We start from the raw sequence: 22465 nt of genomic DNA, 5'->3' as shown, positions 1-22465 counted from the left end.
CTTTGCTAAGATTTGAAAAAAGATTGTTAAGAACATCAGGAAACAGGGATGTGCTTTCAGTGTCCTTTTAAACAACTTAACAATAAATAATTTCATTGCCATGAGAACCATATTTTCACTATTTATAGAATTCCTAAAGCTATAACCTTAATCAAGATGGAAAAAATGTCAGTGCCCACAGTGCATGCCCAGGCCCTGTGACCTCTGCCCCTTCTCCCAGGGCCTTGGCTGCCGGAGCTCAAGGCCGGCTGTGGCGGCCTTGTGACCTGGGAGCTGTTGGATGGGAAGGAGCTGAGCTGGGAGGCAAAGCTGGGAGCAGCACTGTCGTAATCTTTCACCCATCCTTTGTCTCTGGAGCCACATTTAGTCTCAGGTCCTTGATTGAGGCAGTCCTGTGCCCAGCCATGATCCTCGCTGACCCCAAACCTGGACCACTGACTTGACTCCTTGCTTCATCTGATTTACTTGGATTTGTCACTGGAGGTTTTTCTGGCAGCCACAGAACTTCTGTTAGCTCTGATTCCCATCACCAGACCTGCTTGATTTTCTTTTTTGGGTATTGTGGGGCTGTGCCCTGCAAGGATGGCGACCTGCCTGGCCTGTGTTCACCCTCAGCTCCTGCCTGCCTTGCATTTGTTGAGTAGCCTGCTTTTACTGCTCTTTCACAAAAAATTAACTATAGCATATTAAAACCTTACAGTAAAATCTGTAGTGTAGAAATACCGTCTGTGATGATCTCATTTCAGACATGATATGTACCAGAAGTAGCCAGAGACCGTGATATACTTATTTTGCTTCTATGTTCTAGTATTAATATAAAAATAAAATAATAATAAACATGCATTACATATCCACAAATGAATGCATTAATATTAAGCCTTGAAATTGTGTCAGCCTTTTAAAATAAATTGCAAAAAATATTTTTGTTTCCATGAAAGTTGAGACAGTTCACTTAACTAATTTTAGCTGAAAGGATCATCAATGTCCTTATTGTAGAAGAGAGAGGAATAAAAGCATGTTCACTAGAGTGGGAGAATTGTCACTCTGATATCTACATGAGGAGGAGGTGGGAACTTCACTTCTGATAGCATATTCAGACTAGGAGGAGATAAACCTAATCAGCCCAGAAAGCCAACTGTGCCTTGGACAGCATCCAAAGCAGTGTGGGCAGCAGGTCAAGGGAAGTGATTCTGTCCCTCTGCTCCACTCTGTGATGCCCCACCTGCAGTGCTGCATCAGCTCCTGGGTTCCCCGCACAGGAAGGACACAGAGCTTTCTCCATGGGTACAGAGGAGGCCACCAAGATAATTGGAGGGATGGAAAATCTCTCGTGTGAGGAAAGGCTGAGAGAATTGTGCTTGTTCAGCCTGGAAAAGAGGGTTTGCTGTGACCTCATTGCAGCCTTCCAGTACCTGAGGGGAGCCTATAGGAAAGATGGACAGAGGCTGTTTACGTGGACCTGTAGTGACAGGACAGGGACAGTATTAAACTGAAAGAGTAAGTTTAGCTTAGATATTAGGAAGAAATTCCTTACTGTGAGGATGGTGAGGCACAGGAACAGGTTGTCCAGAGAAGCTGTGGATGCCTTATCCATGGGAGTGCTCAAGGCCAGGTTGGATGGGACTCTGAGCAATGTGGTCTAGTGAAAGGTTTTTTTCTAGTTCAGTCACCCTGCCCATAGCAGAGTGATTGAACTGCATTATCTTTAAGGTTCATTCCAACCCAAGTCAGTCTATGGTACTGAAGATGCTTCACTAAACATATGTAATGATATATTTAAAGGCAGACAGAAAAAACCCTCCAGCAACAATCAGTCAGTACGGCTGCAGTGAGTTAGAGCTATGGGATTCGGTAGTTTTACAAATATATGTTCTTTTGCAGAATCTGAAAATTTTGGCTTCCCTTCTTGCATAGTAAATGTTGCTGGTGTGTATTTGTTTATATGCTGACCTTTGAAAATCAGACTCACATAATGCCAAGTGATACGCACAAGGGCGATTGAACAATGCACGCTTCTTTGTACTGGACATTTGTGAGAGAAAGGTGTTTAATAGCAACCCTCAGTTCTGTTTGCCTTGTATTTCTTTATCACTGACATTTTTGGAAAGTTACTAATGCATTATTTATCTGAGGTTTTTCTATTCCTTTTGATTGTCACTTGTATAACCATGTGCCAGAGAAGGTGAGAGAGCCAAAGTACATGAAGCAGCCTTGTCAGGTGTGTTCCTGCCTGACACCAGTGCTGATACTCATCACCAAATGTGTGCCCTGCAGGGTCACTGATGTTATAACTGTTCCTTCTCCATCTTATCTCCTGCAGAATTCTTGACTGTGTAGCTCTTCTGATTTTACAGGATTTTTTGAGTGTTTTTTCCATTATATGCCTTTTTTATTTCTTTTACTTTCCACTTATTGAAATGGGAATCCATTCCCATAGTAGATGCCAGTGTGTTTTTCTTCCTCTTTTTATTCATGCTGGCTGTTGTCCCATTTCAGCTGAATATCTAAAGCACATTTTGCCTTTGAAAAGCAACGTGAAGGTCATTCTTTAATTCAGGCAGTGAGAGTTACATACTGTATGAGTAGCATTTTTTGTTCCATCTAAATTCCTGGAAAGTATCGCACCCTGGGGAGGGAGAGCGAACTCCCCAGAATTATGAACTTGATTAAGGGAAAGCACTTATTGACAAGGTCTCCTTGTTTGAGCCTCACAGAATGTACATGTGCATGTTTGACAAATCTGCTTCCCAGCTCCCCAGCAGAGAAATCTTTGCTTGAAGCTAAATAGCTCCTGAGTTCTTGGAATTCAAAACTATGTTTCTAAAACTGAAACAGATTATTTTTGCGTGTATTCATTATATTTTTTGTAAAGGTAGAGAAAGAGAAACTATTGTTTCTCTAGCATTTTCAAACCTACTCTGAATATTTAAAAAGTGAAGTCTGTGGAAGCATGTCACTTTGTTGCCTCTCTTGTTGGGCTGATTTACTTCTGTTTGTTTATTGAAATATGTATCATTCATTTATGCAAGTATTAGTTTGAAGCTAGTAAAGCTGTCTTGAATAGGTTTTATATTCACACAGACTGTGACTTTTATTGCTCTGTGGTTTATGTGTTTTCTCTGAGCTCATGGCTGCATTACATTTATGAGAGAAGATAATTATTAAGCAGCAATTAATACAACTGAATGCCTTTCTTGATTTTCCCTTAAATATGACCAGAGTTAATCTTTCAATGGCTAGGGTTTTTTGTAGCCCCAACTAAGTCATACCAAGTTTCTATAAAAGGCAATTTACAGGGAGTAAGGATCAATATTTCACCATTAATATCACAGTGTACGGATATGTTAATTCTCTGACTATGTTGGGTGTAAGTCAGTAGTAACTTGCTAGAAAAGGCTGAGTAGACTCAGCTGGCCTCTGCCCTCAACTTGTAGGCATTACTGTAATTTATGTTAAACATGATGAAGGAAACAAACTCATAATAGCTGTGTTTCACTCTCAGTGGTTTTTTTTTGTCATTTTTTCTTCCTGGGAAAATCAGAAAATGTATTTCCAGTTTGTGAATTGTGAACTTAGTTTTCATTTTTTATTCTCAGAGAAAGAGGTAGTAAATTAATTTCCACCCAATTTCTCTCTACTTGAAACCCAAAACCTTTTCTTATTGTTTACCTGATATATTAAGAGAAAGAAAAAATTGACATGAGTTCTGTCAGCAGTACTTAAGCATGCCTGTCTTCATCAGGCAAATGTTTCATCTATTTTTAAACTTTAATCTTCCTTACCTGAGAACATTAGAAAAAACTCCATCTGAACCAGTGAAGTTTAATTTTGTCTGCTCAGTCTTCAATGTTGAGTGTTTAAAATGTCAACACTGCAAACGATGATTAATTTTGGGTGCATATTGCCCTTAAGTATTTGGGAGAGTTCTGTCACTGGCACAAAAGTGTTAAACCATTAATTTACTGTTGCAAAAAGCAGGAAACAGGTAGAAACAGAAAGGAAAAAAAATTCATTGACATTATGCAACATTGTCAGTCTGTAAACGACATCAGGTATTTTCGAATTATTAATCTGAAATGTGATGAAGGCATAAAAGCTTTAGTTCTGACAAAAAAATTGTTTGTTAGGAGACACTGAGGACATACTGTGAAATTGGCATTGTGTTCTGGTCTAGCAACTTTCAGGCAGTAGGATGTTAGACACATTGTCCTTTGGGGACATTGTCCAATTTAATCCATCAGTATCATATATATACATACGTATATATATATATATGTATGTATGTGTTTGTCTAAATTACATTCATGTGAAAGATTATGGGGTTGATCCAGATAAAAAAAATCATTTAGTTCCAAAAATAAGAGAATAGGAAGACAGTGCTCACACTGAACATTTCACTTCAGAGCTGAAACTCTTACAAGTGTTGCAGGCAACAGAACATAAAGCTGTACATACAGTGGCATGTTGGAAAAAACTGGAATTCTTTGGTGAACTACATATTTGCACCCATTTCTACTGGGCAGATTAAAACAAAGAAACTCAAAATATGATTTTATCCTGAAACATGCTTCAGTTTTTTAGTAATGTAAAGAACTTTAAGAACTGTTGAAGGTAAAACATTATTAAATACATATTCATTAAATTTATTTATAGTTTGTCATTTTTAAACTTAGTGACAAATATGGAAGAGAAATAAAAAATCATTTCTTCCAGAATAGAAAAATTTTTACTCAAATTGCATTTTCTATATATTTATTTAAATAATCACATGAACTAGAAGCAAAATAATGAAGTCGCAAATTAAGGTTATTTGTTCCAATCTAACCACAGCTGGTTGCTAATTTAATCACTTCACATTATTGTTGTATCCTGGTTCTTATTTTAAACCTCTTCAGACTGGTGACTGTGCTTTCTTTTGGTTATAGACTGCCTTGCTTATCTTCTTTTTGATACTGTTCTTCGACAATTATTCTTTCAGGAGCAATGCTGACACAAGCAATCCCATAGCCTTCATTCCTCTCATCCCCTCCTATCTTGCCACACCACATTTCCTCTTGGTTTATGGGGCCTTGAAATCGTCTAGGCTCAACTGGAGAGCTACTCTCAGTTAAAAATAACCCAGGCACATAAAAAAGTGTTGAGTTTTAATGTCATTTTCTTGACTCACAACCTCTCAAGCAGTTCAGCCACCAAATTTGGGGGACTGGTCTGGATACTATGATGTATTTGCAGGCCTGAAAGAATGCAACAACAACGACAAAAAATTAAATAAGTCCTAAATACTTGAGTGTCTTCCTTAGTTTTTTTAATTCTTTTCCCAATCACAGCTATTTCACATTCTCAGTGGGTTTCATGATATTGCAGCTCCTTTACCTGCAACTGCTCTTGCAGTCAGTAGGAGATCAGGGTGGTTTATTGGATATTGCTCACTGACTTAAATCATCCATGCATTGACTGATAAATATAGGAGTAGACTTTCTGGTAATGGTAGATAAGTAATACTCAAAATTACATACTTAAGTCTATTTAAACGTTGGTTAAGCTTTTAAAAACCCAGACCACAAAATCATATATCTGCTCTTTATTGATGAATAAAACAGCAGAATTTTATCCTTTTCTTTTTCCAGGTGTAGAGCTGAATTCCTTACGCCAAATGAAGATTCAGAGAGCTATGACAATGCTTACAGACGTTCGACAGCTCATCTCGAGTGGAGGGAGTGTGAACCAGAAGAATGATGAAGGAGTTACCCTGGTGAGTGGCAGCATGGAATCATCACCCTGGGAATATGCATGTGTTGCAACAAGTTCAGCATGTTTGCAAGGCAATTCTCTTAAGAGGGTTTTGGTTCTACCTGTTGTTTTGAAAATAGATATGTGTTAATTCCATGCATAATATGAATTTTAAAATAAGGTAGTGCAACATCTCAATGACAACTTTTTTTCTCCCAGCCAACAAATATGCAACATTAAATTTAATAGCAAAACTATTAGCACCTTAGTTTAAAGCTGCAGGAGATAGATGTGGTGTCTGACATTCTGTGTGAGAGAGGGGCTGAAACTTCACTCAGTGATCCCTGGTTTTGGCTTGTATCTTCTGGCTGAGCCCTACTAAAACACTGTTTCCTGTAGCAATCCAATCTTGATTCAGTGTACTGAAGCATTCACTATATACATGGAAAAGTACTCCTACTCACAAATTTGCATGTTATTTATGGTCACTGGATTTTACTATACTTTCTTCTTCAAATAGATCTTCTATCCATTTGTTTTGTCAGTATTTAAATTTCTTCAGCTGTCAAATAATTCTAATTTCATGTGTAGTTCCATAGCATGTATGTGGAATGTTCCCTTTGCATATGAAATCTTCAACACTATTATCAATCAATAAATGGTAAATCAGCAGCATTAATATATTGAAAACATTTTTAAGAGTTCCTTGGTTTGTTTTTTGCAAATAGTGTACAACTATAATTAGAGCACTAATAATTATTACTATCATTTCTGCATTTGCATTGAATTACATTGCCCGATACTGAATTAATATACTAAGTCATTGTATATTTTAATATCTGTGGAGTGTTTAAGCTATAACTGAAAAAGTGATCAGCCTCATCCCTGGATTGAATCCAGCCACAGGCTTTCTCTAGGAACAGAACACTGTGACTTCTGGGGTGACAACCCCAAGGCAGTTAATTTATAAACAGGACAGCAGGGAAGGGTGGGAAGAAACAGCACAAGTTTTAGTTTATTTCATAAAAGCATTAATTTACCCTCCAGTTTCCTGATATTTTTATCTAAGCTGCTAAATCACATAGCTATTGTACTTAACTTCTATTGCTATTTTAGTCAGAATTGTCTGAGTTAAACTGAGTTATGAACTTAAATAAATCCAACTGTATAAACACTTTCCTGTAGTTAGCTGGAATAGTTGAAATACATTTCTGAAAGATGTTTAAAAGAATTGCAAATACTAGGAGAATAACATTGTGGGTACTTTGGGATTTTTGCTGTTTGCTTAGTAGAATGTTGACAAAAGGGATACTTTTTGCATAAAAGTTTTTATGCTGAAATCTGATTTTTTCAGGAAATAGACACAAAGTAGGTAACTTTACTTTTCTTTGAGATTTCTATTATGTGAAACTATTGTTTGACAAATTGGTGGAACATCCAGAATTTCTTTAACAATTATCTTTGTATTCATGGGTGTTGAGTCACCCACTCTGTGAATGTTGTATGGATATCAGAGGGTTCCGGAAATAAGGTTTTGTTCCTCTACGTCTATCTCTACAAAAAAGACAAATACATTTGTTTTAAGTCTCAAATCCAATTTTTTAATTCTTAAATCTCAAATTTCTCTTGACAGAATATATATATATATCCATGAGTAAATTAAGATGAATTGAGCAAGAAGTTGTTTTAAATGTAAATATAAATAGACACATTCTCCTTGGCTCATAACAACTACATTTGTGCACATGCGGTACCAACAGACACTGAATTTTTTTTCTGCTGTATTCTCCTCTAATAGTTTTTCTTTGAAGATTTCAGCCATAAAATATTTCCTAGGAGCTCTTACATTGCTTGAAAATAGCACTTGTCAAGTTGATGTCTGGATAGAAACTATAGTTTCTTCTGTTAAAACACGTCCTCCCTCTACCATGAAGTTGTGTCAAATTACAGGAAAGATTTGAGGGTTTTGTACATTGGAAATCATAGCATGCAGAATCAAAGTTCTGTCCCCAGGGGAGTTTTGCACCCTTTCCAGGGGAAGATTTTGAATGACTGTATTTTTTCCCTCTGCATCAATCATGTTCATAGTGAAAACTTTATGTATGCTCTGTGTCTGCAGCTGAACCAGAAACAGCAGGTAAGGGAAATTATATCCTGAAATCTCATTTTAGGTTCTCCTATTCTTACAGTGACTTTGGAATACACAGTTGTAGTAACAGGTTTATTGCAAGAACTTTTTTATTGCCATTATTGATCTATTTCAATCACCAGAAAAAGAATATCTTCTGCTAACAGTGCTTTGAGGAGAAAAAGTCACGCAGGGGGCTGTGGGGTTTGGGGATACAGGGACCAACTATAATCTGACTTCTCAATTTCTGCCATATTCCTATGCCCTATTCTTACTGACCAGTGTGAGTATTAAGTTCTTCTGACTGGGGATGATCAGTGCTATTTTACCGAATTCCAAATTCAGGCCTTGTCCCCCGCATTCCTAGAACTGAAGGGAATGTTTGAAATTACAACAGAGGACTGTGAGAAAGTAAAGACAACTGAACTGTAGCCTGGGTCAATCTCATCATATGAAATACATGCCTCAACAGTTATTCACCACATATAAAAAACAATTTCCACCAAAACCTGCAAATTACATGTTTTCCCTGATATAGGATTCCTTATTGTATTTTCTTCTTCTACTTGATTATTATAAGAGAAAATAATTTTATTGCCCTATTATATCTTTCCCTTTTTCTCTGTTCACAAGACCTGTTTGCTATTATATTGTTTTTATATTTATTTTGCACACTTCCTATTTGTTTTAAATGAAACCCCACATGGCTGTTGGCATTTTTTATATTAAAAAATCTAAATCTATAAATAGCATATGGTGGAACTGATTGCTGATATAAATGCCAAACACATACAGAGTCTTAAATAATAATACATTGCAAAATATAATGTCTAGCTCCTCAAATCTCCTCAAAGATATTTTTTAAATTTCTTTTTTCCTTTTCTTGCCGTTACAGTTTTCACACTTTATCATTCTTACACTATTTGCTGCTCAGAGTGACAAGCCCTGATCAAACACAGCCACCTTTGAAGTTATCCCTGTTTTAGCAGCAAGTTGCTCTACTTGACCTCCTGAGGTTCCTGCTGACCTAAGTTTTAGTCACTCTGTTACTGCATTTTGCACCATCCTCCAGTTTCATTTTGACTCTTAAATGAAGTTTAGAGATACAGAAAATCAACTAAAATTGTTTAAACAATTACAAAAAAAAAATAAATATCTAGGTAAGCAATGCAAGTATAGAAAATAAAATCTTTGTGGTTTAAGCCTGAGAAAGTATTTTTTGTCTAATTTCGTGCTGCAGTGTCAATGTGCTTGGTTTGATTATGTGCTAATGAATTCATTCTGGAGTAGTGTCAGCTAAAATCTGGGATACTTGAACTGCTAGAAAACAAAGTTCTAGGCTTGAAGAGAGCTCAAGCTCTGTTGAAATCTGTGATTCCACCTTGGCTTGTGAAGTCTTTGAATGTGTTTGAAAGCATGTTTGCTTGAAGTTATATGAAAATGATAGACTAGATTGGTTAGTAGCTCACAAAAAGCTAGAATTATTTTTTTCAGGTGCATCTTGTTTATAAATGCTAAAAAAGATTCTGCTGATGTTTTCTAACCTGTAGTAATCACATGCACATTTTGTGTTTGCTGTAACTGTGATTTAGAAAAGATATGAAGTAGTACACCATGGATGAGTTCTTTGAACTGTTACTATATGCAAAATTTACCTTGTATTTTGCAGCTGCATGTGGCCTGTGCTAACGGATACAAGAATGTTGCATCTCTGATACTGGATCATGGGGCTGATCTCAATGCAGTGGATAATCAGTACTGGACACCCCTACATTTGGCTGCAAAGTATGGACAGGTAAAGCATGATTTTTCACCTGCTTCTCTTGCCTTTGTGGTAGTCTTCTGTAGCAATAGCAAATGCTTTCAAGTCTGGGAGACTATTCTTACTTTAATGCAAAAAACTTCCGCATTCATGTGGTACAGATTGGCATCTGAAATAACAGAGACCATTTGAGAATGAAGCTTGTAAAGCTATTAACCCAAAACAGCTATTAACACCAGCAACAGTTTGTCTGCAGCAAAAACTAGGTTTGCACTGACATTTGAAAGGAAGACAAAATAAATACTTTGTCTGATATTTTTTACAGTCTAATATCAAAGCTTATTTAGATTTTTGCTGTGTGTATTTCTGTGAATAAATGTCCAGGATTCATCTAGCAGCTGTGTTCAAAGTTTCCATTCACTGAGTTCTGGGAGGGTGTCCTGGGTTTGGGATTTAGGGGCCATGCCTAAACATGACTTGCCCCTCTTAATACTTTTTCAGTTTTCAGTTTTATTACCTTTTCAGTTCTACTTCATCCTAGGTCTCCCCTGACATGTTCAGTGAGTCTTTTTACAGTTTGACCATTTTAGGAGAATTCTTCACAGCTCTCCATCCACCTCAGGGCTCACAAATCACCACTTACCCATAGGTGTCTTATAAAAACCTCTGTGATACATCTCAGAAAATAAAGAATCCACTTTATAACAAGAAAAAAGTAAAAATGGAGCAAAAGTTATAGTAAAATAGTAAAAGTAGATATGTTTATTTAGGTAAATTAGTTCTGCTGGGTAATAGATTTCTCCTATTGAGATACCCTGTGCGTGCTCTTTTATAGAATGTCAAAGATCTGCATATTTTCATAACAAATTAAGATAGTGGTTTATATATATATATATATATATTAAAAATACATATATGTGGCCTGAAGTGTATCCTCAATAACTTCAGGTAGTTTAAATTTACAGAGAAAAATTTCACACAGAGATATGCTGAACCAAAATTTTGTTAGCAAGTGAGGTATCAGGGATCTCTTGAATTTATTGTAGATTTAATTTTCTCATCCTGTCTTACCCTGTGTTGTTCTGTAATTCTGCTTCAGTTCTACTGCTCTCACTGATCCCTCTGCTCTCACTCTGCCTGTTCAGACTTCAGTAGGGCAGGAAAGCTCTTATTCAGAAATAAGGGATAGCAGTGATGCAGTCTTGAGCTTGAGCTTCTTATTCTCACATTTTAGGATGGCTTACGAGTTAGGGCTTTGTACTGCAACAATGTGATTCTACTACAGCTGGGCATTTCTTCTCTTGTAAAGCTAAACCTGAGTTTAATTGAAGAGGACTTGAAAGGGCTGGGAAAGGACTTACCTTTCCTTATATAGGTGTAGCATGCATGTGTTTGCACCACTAACTCTGGATGACTTGAAATAGTCTTTTTCTTGTGAAGATAGGTGTTTTTCTTTTAGAAACAGGCCTGTACGTGTAAAGTTTGTAGTTGAAAGTGGCTAATGGAAAAAAAATGTCTTTCCTTTTGAAGAATTCTAAGAGCTCAGATTGCTATTTTTGAAATTATTCTTTTTGTTGGCACTTTTGTTGGACTGCATCTCCCTTATATCCCAGATGACAATGGTGTTAATTCTTACTATTTCAGGAGTTTTCAGTGAGGAGTCAGGGACCAGCTGCTCTAGTCTCTATACAGCAGTATAGGCACACGCAGACAAAGACTATGAAAGGACATTGTGCTCTTCTTCACTAAAATTAGCTAAATACAGGCCAAATATTTTCCTTTTGTAGTGTTAGTAAATAATAAAGTTTAGAAATATCCAATTAGCATTATATATAATTTGCCAATGTTATTAAGCAGATAAATACAGCTTTTGTGTGATTCTGTTTGTAAGAAACAAGTAAATAATGTAAATTCTTTTATTAAAGGGATTTATTGCATATCTTCTACTTCTTTCTGGTAACTACACTATCAGGGTGTTTTTAAAATTTTCTGTCTTATGATAATTTTGAAATATCTTTTAGCCTTAGAATGAATTCACATGCATACCGTATTTATAATTCCATTTTGAGTAATTAATTATAGACTAATATGAGCATTGTTCCTATTTTTGGTATAAGTAGTTTGGCAGAAAGGAAATAACCTTAGACAAGACATGAATTGGATAGTCTCTTTTAAATTAAAGTATATTTATGAGGAAATAGTTATTTTTTAGCTGAAAATTTTAATGTTCCCTGAAAAAGCAATTAATATAAATTCTGGACTTGATCCCTTACAGTTTCACACTCTTCTAACACATATTTGTGGCATGTTTTTTTTAAAAGTCACACTTTAAAAACTTGCTACAGTGATAAATATCTTGTACTGGAAGACTGTCATAAAGTCTGTTTTGCTTTAGTTTGATGTCCTTTTAAGTTCTTGGGAGGACTTTTGTCCTTCCAGAAATGTATTTAAACAGCAAAATAACCTTTACTTGTCTTAGGGCTTGTCTACTAAGCAATGATCCTTTAATGAGTGGTCACAGAAATTTCAGAAAACCTGTTGTAAATCATTGTCATTGAATAGGTTTCTAGCACTGGTTCTGCATTGCCTGCAACCAAACCCCATGCAATATTGGAAAAATGTTATATTCCAGGAGTCTTAAGGACTGATAGTTTTTCCTGTTTATAAAATAGCTGCAGATGTATTTTTCATGTGGAGAAGCTTCTCACCTTAATAAAATGCTATTAAATTAGTTATACAAATTACAGATTTAGTTTTTGAGCTATTTTATGGTACATACCTTCCTTACATATGTATATTTTACATATTATCTTACCAAAAAGAAGTTGTGATATGAAGCAATTGTTACTCTATTTTAGAGTAACATCCAGACTAAGTTGAAGCACTTCAGCTCTCTACATATACTGTTCTGTATTTTTAAATCCACAAAATGGGAAAAACCCCACACATTGGCTATTTGCAAGAGCATAGCAATAATGAAAATAGTACTAATTTACATTACTCAGAGGAAAAAAAAAAAGAAAAAACAACCCCAAAAAAAACACCCAAGGAACCGTGTAAGTTTTAAATTTATAGTGAGAAAATTTAATTTGCTTCTGCACAGGAGGAAACTTATAAATAATAAAGGCACTGTAAGCTTCTTCTTACAAATCTCAAGTTGTGAATGAAGTGGATTATAAAAATCTTACTGCTCCATCTTGCACAGTAATTTATATGTACAATTACTGGTGAAAGATACATCAGTCTGAGTGAACTAATCATGTGAAAGACATTGCATCCACACCTTTTAATAAACCTGGCTCATAGAGATTCCTTGGTAATGACAAATCCATTTTTATTTCAGATGGGGTTCCTCTCAACTAAATTTAGCCAATTAAACTTAAGGGCATAATCAAAGCTTTTTCTTATCTAATGGGAAGAATTACCTTTAGAAGACAACTCAGAGAATTCTAGGGGATGCATTTAAAATAAGGATGATGATTCATTGCTTGTAGGTCTGACCCTCCTTGGTTACAGAAGTCATGGGCAGCTAGCATATGTCAGAGGTGTAATCTGAACGTCTTTAAATCCTTCATGAGGGATCCAGATCAAAGTGTGAGGCTAAAGGATGGGGCAGCTGCCCACTGATGTTCTGGGTCTCCTCAGTTACCATGAAGGGGGCATGGAGTTGATGCCTTTTATTTAGAAAACGTAAGGTTGTACAGAGGGAACCCTGGAGGAGGAGTAGAGTTAGATATTTAAAACAAAACCAATCTGATCACAAGCAAAACATAGCAGAATCCTGTTGTATTGTCTCCATAGAGAGAATAATTAAGAGTTTTAAGTGTCAGTACATATTATCTGATGTTAAAAAAATATTATCTATGTTTATCTTTACAAATATTTGTAAAGAAAACCAGTTTAATGGATAAATTTACCATTATGACTATTAAAACAGAGCATGGGTGAAGGATAAATGAATTGTCCTGTAAGTGACAGAAAGTGTAGATCCAGAGTAGAATATTTTTCTTGCATAGGAGTACAGGATATAGCTGGTGAGTTTGAGAGTTGTGTACAGGATATGGCTACTGAGTACAGAATAGGGCAGCTGAAGCCACTGCCTGAAGGTCAGTCTCTGTAAGACAAGAATCTGCTTTACAGAAACAGATTAGGTTATTAATGAGTGTAATAGACTATTAATTGAAACACTACTAGTCTGCAAGCATTAAAAAATAGACCTATTTTTAAACAATGTTATTCTGAGTTCCTAGGAATGACAGTTCCTGCTGTCATTTCCTCCCCCCATATAATCATTAAGGGTAAAGGCAATTTTGTATTTTTAATGCATTAATGTCCATTTCTAGTTCCTAGAAATGACAGTTCCTGCTTTAATTTTCTCCCTCCCTCCCATATAAGCATTAAGGGTAAAGGCAATTTGTGTTTTTAATGCATATTAACATTATAACAAAAAATTTATATTAATGAGGTATTAAGATCAGAGTTACTTACCTTAATCATTTTACTCTAAAAAAAATGATGGAAAATAATAACCTCTACAATACACATCCAAATTTGCGCCTGCGACACACAAAAACCTCTTCAAAATAAGATTATTAAGGCAACAAAGCTAGCCTCAAGAGATTAGAATATCTCAGAATTGCCTATGTAAATTTACCAGGGCCTTTTGGACACAGACGAGTTTAACCCTGTTTTGGATGGCAGCTGGAGCCCTTTGTGTCCCTGTCAGGCAGCAGGGGCAGTGCTGGTGTGTTTGTGGTTGCTGTCTGTGCACACCAGCGCAGGGCACACGTCCTTGTCCCTTGGGTGCCCCCCTGCCCCTGCTGGCACTGGTGCCAGCTGCAGAAGGGTGACTTGTGTTTCTCAGGCCGGCCCCTTAATTTGAATTTACTTTGTGGACAGCTAGTAATCTGGCATTGGTAGTGCTGTTCCTGCTGGACATCTTCCAGCTGCTGTGATCAGGAGAGCGCACACTCGCCCTCCCCATGGTGGGAATAGGCTGCAGCTCTGACATTTGCCTTGGGTACTTTGGCACAATTCCCAGGCACAAGCTGTTTCTTTGCTGTTTATCACAGAAATGTCACCTTTCAAACAGCTATCGGAGACATGCAGGTCAGAGCTGACTCCGCAGTAGCTGAAGCGCTACCTCTCCCAAAATTTCATCCTTGGGGGATGATGCCTATGTCTAAATCACTAAATAAAAGAGGACTAGGAATTAGGCCAGGCAACAGCCTGGCCCACATTCATATTGTTTAATATTGTTTAAAGCTAGTTTCCTCTATAGGAGATTAGTCATGTTTGTAGGGAGCTGGTTGGAGTGGTCCAAAGGATAGTCAGGGGGAGAGCTAACAGTTCAGCAGTGTGGATTATAAGGGATACTTAAGCTTGCTCCATTGCACTCTCCTGCTTAGTAAAACAGATTTAGCCTCTGGCTTTGAGGTTTAAAGGGTTTCATGATGTAAAAAAAACTTGATAAGATATTTGTTCAACTGCTGACTGAATCTCTGCAAGAGTAACTCCTGTACTAGCAAGGATGTCTTCCAATATAAACTGGGAATATTTCACATAAAAAACCTCAAACTTATAGATGTCATCAGGCCTACCTCATGTTTCTTAACAAATTATATACATCCTGTGTCATTTTCAAATGTGTGAAATTGTCATTCTGTAAGTATATTCTCCCTTACACACATTTGATTGACCTGAATCATACCCCTCTGATTACTTAGTTCATCCAAACACAACATTTGTTTCAGATTATAAAAGGACTCTGCTCCTTGCTTAAATTCAGATTATATACTCTCTTACATTGGGAACTAATTTGCTCATCGTTACCAAAAAAAATTAGTAATTTTACTCAACTATGACCTGTAGATTCTTTTTTTTTTCTTTAAGTGCATCTTGCACTTGAAGCAACAACAACAACAAAAAAATCCACATCTGTTGCTAGAATTTACTTTGGTATAGATGAATATGTGAACCCATTGTGGGAAATGTTACTTAATCCCATGAAGTTTGGCCATTGCTACAGGAGTTCCCTTGAATGGAGTATCTGAGCTTCTGCAACCACAAATGCTTTCAGTGAGAAGAGCCTAAAGAAGGAGGTGCTTATTTAGGTGCTTGTTTCAAAAAGAATAGATTATAATTTTTGTCACACAGGGAATAAATATTTTCCCTGCCAAGTAGTTGGAGTCTTTAATTTATGGTCAGAAAATCCTCTAGAGCATGTTTTATCCAGACATGTCTCACTCTCTTTTCTTTAGTATTTTTCTTCATATTTGGCATATCTGATTGTACTCAGGTAGAAAAGCTTTATTTCCCTTCAGATCAAATTACACTCAGTTTCCTCAAACAGAGCTCACTTTGGGATTTCTGCTTGTGATATCTTTCTTTCACTCTCAATATATTCACAAGATTTCTATAGATGATTCAAATGCTAATTGTGGGCAGAGAATATAAGGAATCCTAGATTCACACAATACCAAATGATAAGAAAAGAGTTTGAATTTCATTTACAGACTAGGAAAAATCTCAATTTACAAAATTACTACAAAATTCTCAGTGTTTACATGTGTGCTTTTAAAGCTGAGGTGTGCATAGTCTGCACAATATACTTGGTTATTGCAGGATCTCTCTGATCAATATAAATTTCATTTTCCTTAAAATACCATTTATAGTGACCTTCATATATGAGAGGCAAGTATGAAAAAAGAGGTCTTACAAGGCTTTTCAGGCACAAACTTTGGGAAGTGGATTTCTGATCTCTGTAATATAAATATATAACTTGTAGGACCATAACTTACAAGCATCGTTAATCACAAGATCACATAATATTTTCCCTGATTTATTTTATTTTTCTCTGTCTAAATTCCTGGTGTATTGAAAAATAGAAATGTAGGTTATCAGTCTTCAAGTAAAGACTGATGCAGTTTTTACATCAGCTGTAGAAAACCATTTATATGACCTTTGTCACTTGCTTTAACGGCTGAAAACAGCATTAGGCTTCCTTTTTTTTTGCTGGAACTGTTCCAGAGGTTCAGGAGGCATCTTCTTAAAGCATATAGGTTAAACTTGCTGACTGCAGAAAGGTGGTGGTGGTGGCACTTGGGGAGCCTGGGTTCCCTTCCAGGCTCTGTGCCTGAACAGCCGCAGTGTTTACGGTTCATTCCTCCCTGACATTGCCTCCAGTCTGTTCCATTCTTGTCCTTATTCTATTGCCTTATTGTCTGATTCATTTGCCTGGCTTCGTGTCCTTTCCTTACAAGTTTTGTCTGAATCCTGATTCCTTGCACAGTCAGCTTCTGCCCCTCCTCCATTCCCTGGTTCTCATCCAAGCTTTCATTTTTTTTTCTACTTTGACTTCATGCCAACCTTCCTGCCCTTCTGTCCCACTTGCTTACAGTCCTAATCTCCCTTGTTCAATCTCAGTGTTTTTTTCCTCGCATGTCACTTTCTTCTTTCATTTTTCTGATTAGTCTGTCTCTACCTACCTCCTGGCTCCTTGCCACATTTCTCTTCTTCCCTTTCACTTCATTTATTTCACGCTGTTAGTTCCAGATTCCAGCTTTTTATCTATGCCTTCTTCCATTCCACACGCTCCCCCTCAATGCTTTCTACCCTGCTGCTAGTCTTATTCCCACAACCTACTTTTCCTGATCTGTTCCTCTTTGCTGACCACGGTTAGTTATGGTCCCCTTTTCTCTGCACTCAAATAGAAAACAAAAAAATCTTCCTAATCTATATTCTGTTAAGAATAGAGATCTGTAATGAGTTGCAGACTTAATTTCCTGTGTTTAGAACAGTATTGTGGATCAGACTTCCAATTGCAGAGGAAATTCTATTTAGCCTCTGAACACGATTGCTCTTTTTTAGGGCTTTACCTATGAAATTTTGTCTGTAACAGTCACAGTTATCTAAGGCATGCTATTATGTAATAGAGAACAAATACGTGATCTTAGAAGCTCAGTTCACAGGAACTCCAGTGGCTTAATAGCTATCTTAACTCTCTAATGTTGGGAGTCTCTGTCTTGGAATTTGTTTCACTCCCCAGGAGTAAGGTTCCTAACCTACATTTTTTCTTTTTTATGTCCTTGATGCTTGGTAAAGGGCCTGTTATCACCCCATTAATTAGTTGAATAGTCCCCAGTATTATTCTAAGGAGTTATATTGCTCCATGACTTATCTGATCTTATTTATTCAGTCTATGGAATATATGGTTAGCATTAAACTACAGCACTTCTGTCACAGAAGCTTAGTAATTACAATAATAACAGAAGTAATAAAAATAGCAACTACTTTCCTGATTTTTTATTCTTTTTATTGCAAATATTTTGAACATCCAACTGTATATTTAAATAGAGCAGCTGTTACTGGTTCTGTTAACATGTAGGCCTTTAGTGGACTGTACTAGAAAAAGGGGGCTCCCTGATTTATCCATTATAATTAAAAAACTGTCTTAAAAAAAAAAAAAACATTGGGTAGCTGATTTTTTTAAAGTTTTGAAACCTGGCTAAGTTTTGATGATTTTCCAAGCAGGCAACAACAACAACAAAATATTCTCAGCCTATGGAATTCATTTTCTACCTAAGAAAAGTCTTCAAATCATACAAACACAGGAGCTCACAAGGATAAGTAAAATATTTTTCCACACCAGGCCATCAGAAGGGCTTAATTTTTAGTTACTTTTCCTGTCTAATTAAAAAAAAAAAAAAACACAAAAAACCCAAAGAAAACAAAAAACAAACAAGCAAACAAAACAAACAAAAAAAAAAACACAAAACAAAAAAACCTGAAAAATCATAAGCATTCACAGGCAGCAGTCCTAGCAACTTCCTAACAAAAAATTACACAGCTAAACATGCACTTTTCAACCTAGCAAGTTAAATTTTACTCATATGAGCAATAGAAAACTGTACCTTAGGAGTACAGAGATCATCTTGCTCAGTGGTGAAGACTGCAGAGTATAATAGTGTAACCAGTGATATTTCTTGTGTTCTGTCTAGAGGTTTTGCTGTGTTTCATGAACATACACCTTAGATATGTTTGGAGATTTTACTGTATTTTACACAGTAGTATGAGATTGATGGCCAAAAAAAATACTGATTTTGATTTAAGATTGTTCCACTAATTTCTTATCGTATGTCTTTGCCTCACTGTGGATGAGCACATGGTGGGGACCACATCCAGTGATAAACTGAGAAGGGTCAAGAAGTAGAACAAAATTGCCAAAAGAAGGTGGTGAGGCCTTAGCCTGAGAGAACAGAGGAGTGGATATGAAGAAGTGCATGGAGAACAAAAAATGGAGAAGGAGGTTAGGAACCAAAAGGTTGGTGGTGAACCAGGTCCCTTAGAGATTACAGAATATTTCCAATGTTGAAACAGAGAGGAGTGGAGAAGTGGAGAGAAATTTTGGTGATGATAGGGAAGAAAATGAAAGACTGAAGGAATTTACTGTTGGGGGTTCATGCAAATTGGGTAATGCATATTCATTGCTGTGCAAAACAGCACATGAGGACATTTGCATAAAACCTCCAGCTTTTTGAATTTAGGATTTAAGCAGGTATCCCTCTGATGATAAAGAAAAGAGAATAAATGATCTGAGTTAGTGGCACTGGGACTTGGATAATAAGAGCTAAAAAAGCTCAGGCAGGGCCAGCAGTTTATCCTTTGCAGGTGCTCATACACATCTAATGTCCTGTACACGGCTTCAGAGGAAAAGTATCTGACCAGACAAGGAACAAAGGAAGACACTTTTCAGGAATACTGGTTCTGCTCTACAGTTAATTAATTACCAGTAAAAAATAGCATGGTTTGAGAGCAGTTTGGAGATGCCTTGGCAGCCTCAAGTGCATGGGGAGATTCTTGAAAAATCTCTGTTACTCCTTCATGCCCCATATTTCCTACTCTGTCACTGCAGTTACTTATCTGTGGCAAGAAGCCTTGCAGTCTTGCCAACAATGGTGCTCCTGAGCCTTTTTTAAATGAAACTCAGAATTGTTTTGTTGTTTTTTTTCACTGGCATTTAATGTGTGGTAAAACTTAGCCTCTTTTTCAGTACAGGGCAATTGTATTTGGAGGCTTTATAATGTGTATTGCAGTAAATTTATTTATGCTGCCTTATGTCACAGAACCACAGAAGGGATAAGACTGGAAGGGACCACAGTGGGCCACATGGTCTAAACCTGCTGCTCAAGCAGGATCATCCCAGGGCACAGGATTATGTCCAGACACACTGAGTATTTCCAGTGAGGGAGACTCCACAACCTCTGTGGGTGATTGCTTCATGGTCACCTGCATATAAAGAAGTTATTGCTCGTGTTCAGGTGAAACTTCTTGTGAATAATTTTCTGCCCATTATCTCTTGTCCTGTTGCTCAGAACCATGGAGCCTGGCTCTATCCTCTTGATGCCTTGCCTTCAGATGCTGACAGAGAATGATGTGGTCCCCTCCCAGTCATCCCATCTTCAGACTGAACAGGCCCAACTCCCTCAATCCATCTGTGCAAGGGAGATACCTCAGTACCCTACTTACCTGTCACTAAGCAACACTAAGAAAAAAGCTTGTCTCTGTCATATTTATACCCTCCCTTCTGGTATTTACCCACATGGATGACATTCCCCTTAACCTTTGTTTCTCCAGGTTGGATAATTCCAGCTCTCCTGTTTTTTCCTCATATGTGAGGTTCTCCAGTCTCTTAATTAGTGTAGTGCCCTTTTTCTAGACTCTTCTATGTCTCTTTTGTATTGAGAAGTTCAGAAATGGGCACAGCACTGCAGGTGTAACCTCACCTGCACTGAGTAGTGAGCAAAGCTCACCATAGGTCAGGTATGGGCAACACTCTTCCTAATGCTGTTCAGGGAGCCATTGGCTTTCTGCCTAGCCAAAGCACATTGCTCACTCTTGTGCAGCAAGGTATTTACCAGAACCCCCAAGTGCTTTTCTGCAAAGCTCCTTTCCAGTTGGGTAGCCTTCGGCATGTACTGGTGTCAGGATCCGTCCTAGTGAACAGATGACCTGATGGTTCGTTTCAATTCGAGCAGAATACCAGGAAAAGAAAGACAGTCATGCTTTATGAATACAGAAATTAACTAATTTTGTATTTTGCGAAGGAGGATATTCAGAGATAAGATCTGGAAGGAGAAAATTAAAGTCTGAGATGTTTCCTGGTGCTCTTTCTAAAGGTACTGAATAAATAGTTAAGGGTAAAAAAGGAGAAGCAAGACAAATGTTATTTTATAAGCAGACATTTTAAATAACTGCCATTATTGTGGCATTTTATGTATAGTAAGTCATGACTCTGTCTATTTTTTTTTTTAATTGACATGAATTTGCAAATACTACACTGGGAAAAAAGGAATATACATATATATATACTGCACACTAATTTTATTCATAGGTTCTACAATAATTCATTAGGTATTTATGTTATTTCTTGACGTACTCATATATATTTTATTTGTAACTCTGCATTTGAAATACTTCTGCTTAGTGGTAATTTCCTGTAATTATTCTACAAATATTTCTTCTGTTAGACACAGTTCTGAAGATATGTATTTTTACATTACAACCTAAATTGTATTTTAAAATACTCCTTCTAAAGCATTAGTGAATGAGTTAAATTCCAGCACAGGAGAGTTGTGTATCCAAAAGCAGGTTATTGAAATTGTTGGTGACCCAAATACCTTAGTCTTGGTGACATGCATCAAGGAATCCCAGCTGGAAATATTTCATTGGCAGCAGGAAGCACTGATATTGGAGCATGGTATTTCTTGTGAAATAAATCCAAACCTTTGGTAATCCTAAAAGCTGTGTATTGTTATTATACTGAAAATGCATTCAAAGCCTCCTTCCTCTAATACAGCTACTATCACTTTTCAGAGATTATTCAATGGCTCCATAACTAAGCATGTTCCTTTTTTTCCTAATAAAGAAAGACATATACATGTGTATATTTTTACATGACTTGCGATTTCTCAGTGGAAAGCAGGGCTAATTGGATTTGGAAATAAACATGTTATGGCTTCCCCACTTCTTGGAATTTGCTGAATTTTCTGCTGTTACTGCAAGAAAAGAAAACCAGCATTAGAAATCTGAAGAGAGCAAGATCTTTTTATTTTATAGACATTTGCAACAATATTTTTCTGCTTTTCTATGATTTGAAGCTTGGAGTTTTCTTTGCATTTAATGGATTCCTCATTATCATGGTGTTTTCTGTAATTTTCCTCCTGTGTACTGAATCCAAACTGATTTTTTTATTGCAATGAATTTTTTCCTATTTATTTATTTATTGCTTGTGTTTATGCCAGCTTTCGTTTAGCTGACTTCCAGGTCAGGTCTCATTTATCTCTAGATGTGTTGTTCTTCTCTGAAGAATCTTTTCTTTCCTTCACAGCATTTTTCCCCCTGTGCTCATCCTCGTCTCTCCTGTCGGTTGCACTTGCATTATACATTCTATTTTCTTTAAAATATATTCAAAAATACATATAGTTCTATCATTTAGTTGGGCTGTAAATTCATATTCTAAAAGTATTTTTTGTTCCTTCTGCAGCCTTTCACTTATTTCTGACCAGTTTGTCAGGATAGACATTGCTACAGCCTTTGATGGGAAAGCATCTCTAGAGACTTAGGTGCAGCCATAGAAGAACTCACTAAAACCAGTTCCTTGTAGGAATTGAAAAATATGTTTTAGGCTTTTTCATTATATGTTACTTTACCCTCCCCTACTGTGCTATAATTTTTACCTTTACTAATAGATTAGATGATTTTGGTAAACATAAGATAAATGTGCCAATTTCGACAACTGACTGAGAACAGATTTACTTCTGTGATGGTGGCTGTGAGTCAGAGCC

The 22465-nt window shown here is 36.7% G+C and overlaps 1 protein-coding gene across 1 annotated transcript in view; it reads left to right on the top strand.

The window, feature by feature from the left end:
- Positions 1–22465, top strand: part of MYO16 (myosin XVI) — a 277468-nt gene that overhangs the window by 77761 nt on the left and 177242 nt on the right. The window contains exons 6-7 of the mRNA XM_058825534.1: positions 5628–5752; positions 9528–9653. Coding sequence (XP_058681517.1) covers positions 5628–5752; positions 9528–9653 — 251 coding nt within the window. The remainder of the gene's footprint in view (positions 1–5627; positions 5753–9527; positions 9654–22465) is intronic.

This window comes from Ammospiza caudacuta, chromosome 2, assembly GCF_027887145.1.
Source record: "Ammospiza caudacuta isolate bAmmCau1 chromosome 2, bAmmCau1.pri, whole genome shotgun sequence".
In the NCBI taxonomy this organism is placed as follows: domain Eukaryota; kingdom Metazoa; phylum Chordata; class Aves; order Passeriformes; family Passerellidae; genus Ammospiza; species Ammospiza caudacuta.
This window is presented reverse-complemented; position numbering and strand designations above follow the sequence as displayed.